This window comes from Hyaena hyaena, unplaced genomic scaffold (genome assembly GCF_003009895.1).
Source record: "Hyaena hyaena isolate Hyena2069 unplaced genomic scaffold, ASM300989v1 scaffold_352, whole genome shotgun sequence".
In the NCBI taxonomy this organism is placed as follows: Eukaryota; Metazoa; Chordata; class Mammalia; order Carnivora; family Hyaenidae; genus Hyaena; species Hyaena hyaena.
In genome coordinates, this window is record NW_024080984.1 from 308,089 (window position 1) to 317,749 (window position 9,661).

The window sequence follows — 9,661 nt, forward strand, 5'->3', positions numbered from 1 at the left end:
GAGTGGCGCGCCTGGGTGGCTCAGTCAGGTAAGCGTCCGACTGCGGCCAGGTCATGATCTCATGGTTCATGAGTTCGAGACCTGCGTCAGGTTCTGTGCTGACAGCCCAGAATCTGGAGCCGGCTTTGGATTCTGTGTCTCCCTCTCACTGCCCCTCCCCCACTCATGCTCTGTCTCTCTCTCTCTCTCTCTCTCTCTCTGTCTCTTTCAAAAAATGAATAAACATTAAAAAAAAATTTTTAAGGGTTGGATACATTTGCAACTCAAGAATTCTTACACAACAACAAACAACTTCTCTCTTCAGCTCACTTAAGGACTTTATCAATCATAAGAATAGGTTTGCTTATCCCTTATTAAATCTTTCATAAATTAACAAATGTTGGTAATCCAAAAAGTCATTTTTAAAAATTGACCAAGGTATATAGTACAATAAATTCTCAAGTGGTAGTTACCATTTTTTCACTTGATTTTTCCTACTATTAAACAACTGATTAAAAAAGACAAGCTATTTAGGTGCCTCCGGGTGGCTCAGTCAGTTAATTGTCTGACTCTAAATTTTGGCTCAGGTCATAATGCCATGATTCTTGAGTTCGAGCCCCATGTCAGGCTCTGCACTTACAGCATGGAGGCTGCTTGTAATTCTCTCTCCTGCCTCCCACTCCTGTGTGTGCACACAGGTTCTCTCTCACTCTCTCAAAGTAAAATAAGCATTAAAAAAGATACAAGCTATTTAACAAATATACAAAAAAAAAAACCCCTTCAGGTACATTCAGCCCCCTCATCTCCATCTCCTCAATAATAATCACTGATAATCACAAAGACAAGCTTAAGACCCTATAATATTGTGATTTATCTAAGAAAGATTCTATCATATTTAGTATGTATCAAGCCTAGAAAATGGAATAATCATATGGCAAATTTTCACCAATGATTAAAACAGAAGCCAAAAATATTGTTTATCCTTCTATAATTCAGGAAATTAAGTTCTTTGCCATATTTCCCTTACAGAAAACTAAGTTTCACTGTACTTTCAAGTTAGTTGCCTGTAGCTCTATTTTAAGGATATTTTATTTTATTTTATTTTAATTTTTTTTTTTACAAATAGTTTATTGTCAAATTAGTTTCCACGTAACACTCAGTGCTCATCCCCACAAGTGTCCTCCTCCATGCCCATCCCCCCCTCCTCCCCACATCCATCAGTCTTCAGTTTTTGTCAGCATTCAAGAGTCTCTCATGGTTTGCCTCTCTCCCTTTCCCCCACCATTTCCACCCTTCTTCTCCCCCTTGTTCCTCCGTCAAGTTCCTCCTAATCCTCCTATACGTGCAAACATATGGTATTTGTCCTTCTCTGCCTGACTTATTTCGCTCAGCATAACACCCTCAAGGTCCATCCATGTTGCTACACATGGCCAGATTTCATTGTTTCTCATTGCCATGTAGTACTCCATGGTATAGATAAACCACATCTTCTTGATCCATTCATCTGTTGTATTTTAAGGATATTTTAATAGAAAATATTATCTGACAATTGGAAAATTATTATACTGGGTGAGAATTTTACTTTCATATTCTATAAATACAATATTGCCTTGAATCAATTTTTCTAATTCCAAAAAGTTTAAAGTATTTGATATTTGGGGCACCTAGGTGGCTCAGTCAGTTAAGCGTCTGACTTCAGCTCATGTCATAATCGTGCTCTCAAGTTCAAGTCCCGTGTGGGGCTCTATGCTGACAGCTCGAGCCTGGAGCCTGTTTTGGACTCTGTGTCTCCCACTCTCTGCCCCTCCCCCTCAAAAATAAACATTAAAAAAATTTTAAGTATTTGATATTTTATTCTTAAATTACCTATCTGTAATAGAATCTAATTACAAAATAATGCTAGAGTTAGAGGATGTTATGAAAGAGAATTTCATGTAACCCTTATACTGAAATAATGTTTTTTGGACTGTGTGATTGTAGGAGGTTCTATTAAAAAGCACACTATATCAAGATGCCTTAACTAATTCTAACTACCCTAACATAACCTTAGGATACTTCCTAGAGGAAAAGAAGTTTGCCATGGGTTTTTAATTTTTAACAAAATTTTAACATGCTCACTTTCATCTAATGTAAGATCTGGAGACCTACAGTTAATCTTTTGTAATTTTGCAATGCCTTATTTTATATTCCCCATTACTCTGTGGCCTATCAAAGCATCAAGATCACACTGAGGCGCTGAATAAACACTCCTCATATCAAAGCACACATTTAAAAAACATTAAATAATATAAAAAAAGGTTTATAATAAGAGTCCTCTGCCTATCCTCTCCTCAATCCCCAACTAATTTTAATTTTCTAAGCTACTTAGCTGCCTCCATATCTAATATATGTATACTACTATTGCTTGAAAATTACTAATTTCTTACAACATTAATAGCTAACATGTATTGTGTTATTAAGCACCAGACGCAGAACGTTACATATATTATCTCATTTAACTTTCACAACAACTTCATGATGCAGGTGCTATTATATTCTCATTTAAATCTGGAAAATTAGGACACAGTTCAATAACTTGCCCAGGGTCACATAGCTAGTAAATGGCAACACTAGGATTTAAACTCGAGCAGCTATACACTGGTACTCACACTTTTAATCTCTATCTTCTTATTATCTATCCACTCCACAGTCCATTCTTAAGTATTTTTAGAATGATTCTCTCAAACTAAATAAAAATAATGATCAAAATAAAACAAAGATGTCAAAACTGTTAAATGGCATTTCTCACAGCTAAATTTAATTTCTTGGTTTATAGGTCAGTAGTTTTCAGCTCCGGCTTTGCCACAATCTATGAGGTCACCAATCAGTTGCATTTTCATTTTATGTATATTGACTCAGTGATTACTATGCTTAAGGTACAGTACTTTTAAATCTAAATTACAACTACATGACCTATAGCATTCCTCCTGAATTAAAAAAGGCATCAGATTCTAAAGACTGCCAGAAAGGGAAAGAATGCTTTAAAGGGAAAGAGTGTGCCACTAACCTAACAGAAAGAAGAAAAGCAATTTTCAAAGGAACTCTCTATCTACTTTCTGAAAGCAAATGAATTAATTTATTTATGTGTATACATGTATCTCTAACTACATGATAGGGTAAAAAAATTGTAATGGAAAGAGGCAAAATCACTTTCACTAAAGAAAAACTTCAAAAGATATTTTTTAAAATCTGAACACAGGAGAAGTAGTAATATTTTGGCTTAACATTTTAAACAAAAAATATGAGACATGAATACGGACAAAATTAATGTGAAGCAAAAAAAGCTATATGCCATTTAAAAAAAGAGAGAATCTAGAGAAAAGGCAGTAACATAAATTCTTAAATTGAGAAAAAAAGGAAGCAAACAAGAGATGAAAGCCCTAGATAATCTAGGCAATCCAGTTCAAAGCTCTGAGTCAGATCTTGCTTAAACAGAGAGTCCCTATAATAACACTCTGGCACAGGGGGGTATTGTGGCCTCATTCTATGAAAGAGTTAGGAAGGCTTACTGAGGATATGCCAGTGAGTGAAACGGAAGAGTGTTGCTAGCAAGTCAGCTGGATTGTAGACCAACATATGGTCTCTACGTCTCTACTAAAGTCTTTCTTCTAACCATTCTAGATGACAGAAATCTGACACTGTTTATAGGCTACACTACTCAATTCAGCACTTACTTGCCTTCTGTTAAGCATTTCACAAGCGTATATACTCCCAACTAGATCATTAACTCTGGAGAGCAGGAGCTATCCTATTTATTTTATTTTCACCCATATAACCTAGCACAGTGCTGTGCATTCAGTAGATAGATGCTCAAACCTACTGATTCTGAAAAATCACAACATACAATCACAACATTAGAATTTAAAGAAATCTTAAGAGATCATCTAGTCTACCTCTTTTATCTTTAAAGCAAAGAAAGTAAGAGTAGTTAAAGGTCCAATCGCCTAAAATCAGTTAGGATTAGCACCCTGATCCCACTGATAATCAGTTCACCCCAAATAGCCCCTAATTTCTTCCATTATGATAAAATGAATAACCACTTATTTCATCAGAAAACAAAGTACTGGCCAAGACTTTCAGAAGGTTAGATTTGTTTGGCAGCCTCAGTCTGGGATGAATGTTTTACAAACATTATATAAACACTTATAAACAGTATTTTACTACTTAATACAATAAATAAGAGATACGGATCCAATTTTACAAATGTAAATTGACCACGATAATAGCAAGCGGCAGAACCCAAATTCTGTTTTTCACCAGTGGCTCTTAATCCTATCCTGTGTCTCAATGAATTTAACACAAAAATCCCAAAGTCTTAAGAGTCCACCACAGTGCCTGACCCAAACAAAATAAACAAATGTTTAAAAGACTGACTAAATGGATCAATTAAAAAGTAAGGTTCTCTCACAGGAAATACCTCTTAAAAGGTTTCACTGTTCATCTAATTACATAATCCCTTGAAAAAGATTTTAATAGTGTGCAGTTTGCATACTAACAGCAGATTTAAGGAATGGCTAATTTCTTTATCCTACAAATAATAATTCGTCTGTTCAATAAACATTAAGTGAGAAGCCATTTTTGTGACATAGTGCTAAGTTTGAAGATAAAAAGTAAAATAAAACTTGTTCCTACGAGATTCTCTTCCATAAATTAAAATCCACACAAGTCTCTAAACCATTTACCAAAACCAAAATAAATGTATAACATCTCCCTCCTTCTTCTGGTAGAGGAAAAAGAAGTAACATTAACTGAGCATGTACATTGTGCCAGTTCTTAATCCTCAACATACAGCTTCACCTAATCCCTTACAGCTAAGTGCACTAGTGCACATCTCCATTTGATGAACAAATTGGGACTTAAAGAGATTAAGTACTTGTCTCAGGTCCCTTGGCTAATTACTACAATTACAGATTGGAACCTAAGTCTGTCTGACCAAAGGTCTATGCTCTCTTCTAAAAGGAGTTAAAAGAATTTTTATTTGCTTACCAAGGCAGAGAATGGGTTTCTTTCCTAAAGAGCGTGAAAACACTGCTTGCTTTAACAAAAAAAGAATACATTATCTCAATCCTCACAACAGCCTATTAGTTATTATTTCAAACCAGTATTATCAGTGATGAAGCTAGAACTCAGAAGTAGCTTGCCCGAGCACATACTGCAAGGAAGCAGAACTTTATCAGGTGTGCATGCAACACTAACCACAGGAAAATTGCAGAAAGACCTTAATTCTTGTAATTCTAAGCTTAAAACTCGTAACATCTAGAGTAATCAGACCTTGTGTTTGCTAGGTGAAAAGGAATGGTAGACATCGATACCAACTTTCACTTTCAATGGAAAGAGAAATCGATTTTCTAATAATACTCTATTACATGGCACCCCTAAGACTGGTCTCTAAATTTCCAGTCTACAGGCCACTTCATTATACCAAGCAATCTCTCTCTGTATTTGTTACCAGTAAAGTACTAACTAATGTACTATTTTACAAAGCAAAGGTTTATTAAGAGAACAGTATGTTAAAATACATAAAATCAACATTTAAGTATTTGAAACTTTCACAGGAACAGACGAATATAAACATTCGTTAACACCATTTTCAATGCATCATCTGAAAACTACTTTGCTGTTTCTTGGCATATTTTTCAGGCCTAAGCTCCGATACCAGTTATAAAAACGTTACTACCTTGGTCCCAAAAATATTGTTTTACTGAACAGCTCTGTTTCTCAGAAATCCAGAGAAGCCTTTTCTATGGAAAGTGGCTCAGGCATATTCCTAAGGAACTGTCCCATCTGTTTCTGGTAAATCAAAGTGATGAATAAGAGGGCGGTTGAGTATTAATACTGAACAGGTTTAAGTGTACGTCTTTATTTACATTCTACTAAATAATAAAAGCATGCTATAAACCCAAAGTTCATAAATAAGCAGAATCACTCTAATGTAACCAAGTAGAGACCTCCATGTTTGTTCCCCTCACCACAACACAAAGGTTGTCTTCATCCCTTAACCTCATGAAAACTACAGGAGTTCCTCAGGAAGCTTTGCCGCTGCCTGATCCGCACCTAACTGTAGATCATTAAAACCCGGAATGCATCACGAACTGCTTCCCGGAGTGAACCAGCTCTAGCTCAGCTATAAACTAAGAAGTAAACAAGTACGGAATATGACTTATCCTGGAGCGGGACACTTGTTTACTTACATGGGAAGATACTCGTGTTGTGATGGGAAACGTGTTGCACTGTCTTCCCCTGGCTCCAAAAAACCAAACCAAACCAAACAAAAAACCAAAACAAAAAAACCGGTACTCTGACTAGCCAGGGTAAGCGTGGGTCTATTGCTAAAAGTTTTGACCTCTCTCATCTCTCTCATTAATCGCATACGGACAAACGCTCAAAGAAGGACATCCGACACAAGGTGCCCGAGGTACTGCCTAAGGCATAACCTGAAGGACACCACTTGAGACAGAAACTGTGTTCTTACCCCGCACTCCCCCACAGCGATGAGCTAAATGGGAAGAACAGCTACCATCATTCACCCTAGCGAAGCAAAGGGAAAAAAATCAAAACCACACACGCTCCCTCCTCGCCCCCGAGAAGCTTGGAGCAGGACTAGCGGCGTAAGCTGCGGCTCCAAACCAGCACTAGGCCCCTGTCGCGTGTGCACCCCCGAGCAGCGTGGCGACAGGGCAGAACCGTCAACATCTCCACCTCTGTCCTCCAGGCACAGCCAGGGACCGCGTCCCAGAGCCCGCCCCGACCAGGCCCGCCCCGCTATCTCCACCCCGTTATCCGCTCGCAGCCGCGCTCGGGCCTGGATTTGCCTCCCCGCCCTCCCGAACTTCGGCACGTCCTACCACCCCACACGGTTAGGCCGTAGCCCTCCGCAAGTTCGGGGGAGAAAGGTCGGGGCCCCAAGGGCGAGGAAGGCGCTCGGTGCGGTTCCTCACCTCTGGATGGAGAAGGGGCACGCAGCCCGCTTCGGTATCGTACTCATCCGGGCCGTCCGCCATCTTGGTGTTAAATCCCTCCTCCCGCTGCATGCCGGGAGAAAGCGTTTCACCCTCGCGGGGCTCGGGCGAGGCGGAGGGCGTGCGCGAGGCCGAGCTGGAGCCCCGCCGGAGGCGATGCGGCCGCCTTCTCCTTCCCCTCCCCCGTTACCGCCCCCCTCTGCCCCCACTCCCCTCGGAGGGCGGGGGTCCCTGCGCGCGTGCGCGCGAGCCGGGCCGGCCCGGAGCGGGAGCGCGCTCTGCGGCACTGCGCCGGACCAGACGGGCGGCAGGCTCTGGGGCGTGGGCCGCGCAGCCCGGGGGCGGGCCCCTGGCACGAGGCAGCTGTGCGCCACAGTCCGCGCGAGGGAGGCTGCCAAGGGGCTTCTGAGTCAGTAACGCGGGAAACCTGGAGGCGGCGCGGGAGCAAGACACAGCTCCGGCGCCGCGCAGCGGAGAACTGCGGCGTCCCGGCAGCCGACGCCGAAGAGCACTCTGTCCCGCTCCGAGACCCCCGGGACTCCTTCCCAGAGACCCGGGGCGGAACCATCACCCGGCTCCAGGTACAAGGTTTGGGGCTGCCAGGCTTGAATCCGGATGTGCACCGTTCCTAAAGACGACAGACGCATCCCTTTCCTCTACATTCAAAAAGGTCATCCCGCAGTTTGTGCCTCCGGGGGGCGCCCGGAAAAACACGGGGGAAGCGCGGGGCTTCCTCTAAAAGAAGCCTTTTAAAAATGATCCAACCCGTCCTCATGGGTCTTGAATTAAAAGTACGTAAAAAATTTACACCCTCTGAGCCCACCCACCGCCATCTGCTACCTTTAACGTAACCCAGGAATTCAGAACCGAAATCCTTTAAACTGAATTCGCCGAGATTTGAACCGGATAAAGTAACTAAAGCCATTTTTAGACGGATATTAGAGGACTGTATGATGGGGGTAGGGGGAATTCCTTCCTAGAAATGTGCTGATGGAACAATTACAGAAAGCATGTATCTTTGCTTGTAGCTGTTAAAAACTGTAAACCTTAACTGCTCAGAGGAAGATTTAGCAGAGATCATGAAACATGATCGGATACTAACTTGTTTCCTGTTAAAGCCAAATCAGCCAAAGACCACCAGGAAGAAGACTGCTATCTGATAACATCGGATTTATTTGTAAATCAGAAGGGCACTCCAGATGAAGCGTGGAGACCGGAAAATAGGATGAAGTGTCTTTTGTAAGTTTTAGGTTCCCGCCAAAGGGAGTCAGGAAGGTCTGGGGAGAGCGGGAATCAGTTCTGGATTGGACGCTATTTGTGAGGTGGGATTTGGAAAAGCGGAGATTAACCAGGGATTGGATGCTGTCATGAGGAGAGGACCGTTCACTAATTGGATGCACCCAGTAGTAAATAAAAATATCTCAATAGCTAATAATAATAACTATTAAATAGCTAAGATAGCCTGGGCATCACTGGTAACAGAGCTATATGAGAGATGGATAGAGCATTTTACAGCTGCTACACGCAGTGGGAAGAACTAGATTCTCTGTTAATTTTGTAGCTGGCTCGTCTGTATGTCCTCCAAGCACTGCCCGCTGCTTTCTCCCATTTCAGTCTGCGGTGATTTTCATTCTTTTTGGCCCTAGGCCAAACCAAGATTTTTAGTTTGACTCCTTTACCCAGCATGCTGACCTAGACAGAATTAGGGTTCTCCGTTTGGAGCTCCAAACTGTTTTTAGATGCATTTTAACAAGAACAGAAGTAATTTTCGATTAAGCAATTCAGTTTTCATCTTGCTCCTTCTTACCCTGGATTTCTGGAAATAGAAGATAGGAGTAAAGAAAAGAAACTGTGAGAAAGTTGGAAGATGGAGTAAAGAAGATTTTAAGTTGGGCTGAGGGACATAGATGCAAGGCATAGATAACAGGAAAGAATGTTTCATGGGTGCCCAGCTATTAGGAATGTTGGGGCGTATGAGATTTTTAAGAATGAACATATTTAGGCTTGCTAGTGATCTTAGGCTCACAGAGGTCCTAAATGGAAAGATCAGTGGCCATATTCAGCTAGCAAAAGTGTTTCATTTGGCCCACGTGGTAGTTTTCCAAATATTTTTTAAGTAGATACCAAAATTCAATAAATCAGGAAATTTACTTTAAAATCTAGATTTCAGGACTCCTGGGTGGCTCAGTTGGCTAAGTGCCCAACTCTGGATTTCGGCACAGGTCATGATCTCACGTTTTGTGAGATCAAGCCCCACGTGGGGCTTTATGCTTTCAGCGTGGAGCGTGCTAGAGATTCTCTCTCCTCTCTCTGCTTTTTCCCTGCTCGTGCTCTCTCTCTTTCTCTCCAAATAAATAAATTAAAACTTAAAATCTAGGGGCGCCTGGGTGGCTTAGTCGGTTAAGCGTCCGACTTTCGCTTAGGTCATGATCTCGCGGTTCGTGGGTTCGAGCCCCGCGTCGGGCTCTGTGCTGACTGCCAGCTCAGAGCCTGGAGCCTGTTTCAGTCTGTGACTCCCTCTCTCTCTGACCCTCCCCTGCTCACGCTGTCTCTCTCTCTCTCTCTCCTAGAAATAAATAAAACATTACAAAAAAAGAACTATTTTATAAAAACTTAAAATCTAGATTTCTAATCTGAAAAACATGAGAGATTGGGCCTCTTGGATCTCTCCTGGGCTAATGGCC

The 9,661-nt window shown here is 41.5% G+C and overlaps 1 protein-coding gene across 3 annotated transcripts in view; it reads right to left on the reverse strand.

Moving 5' to 3' along the window:
• ZDHHC17 (zinc finger DHHC-type palmitoyltransferase 17) overlaps positions 1–7,169 on the reverse strand; it is an 86,681-nt gene extending 79,512 nt beyond the window's left edge. For 2 of the 3 annotated variants that reach the window (XM_039249925.1, XM_039249923.1), the window contains exon 1: positions 6,957–7,166. In XM_039249925.1, coding sequence (XP_039105856.1) covers positions 6,957–7,049 — 93 coding nt within the window. In that variant the 5' untranslated portion in view covers positions 7,050–7,166. Of the gene's footprint in view, positions 1–6,956 lie in introns of all 3 variants that reach the window. The other variant, XM_039249924.1, reaches the window with a different exon arrangement.
• Between the last annotated feature and the right edge of the window lie 2,492 nt (positions 7,170–9,661).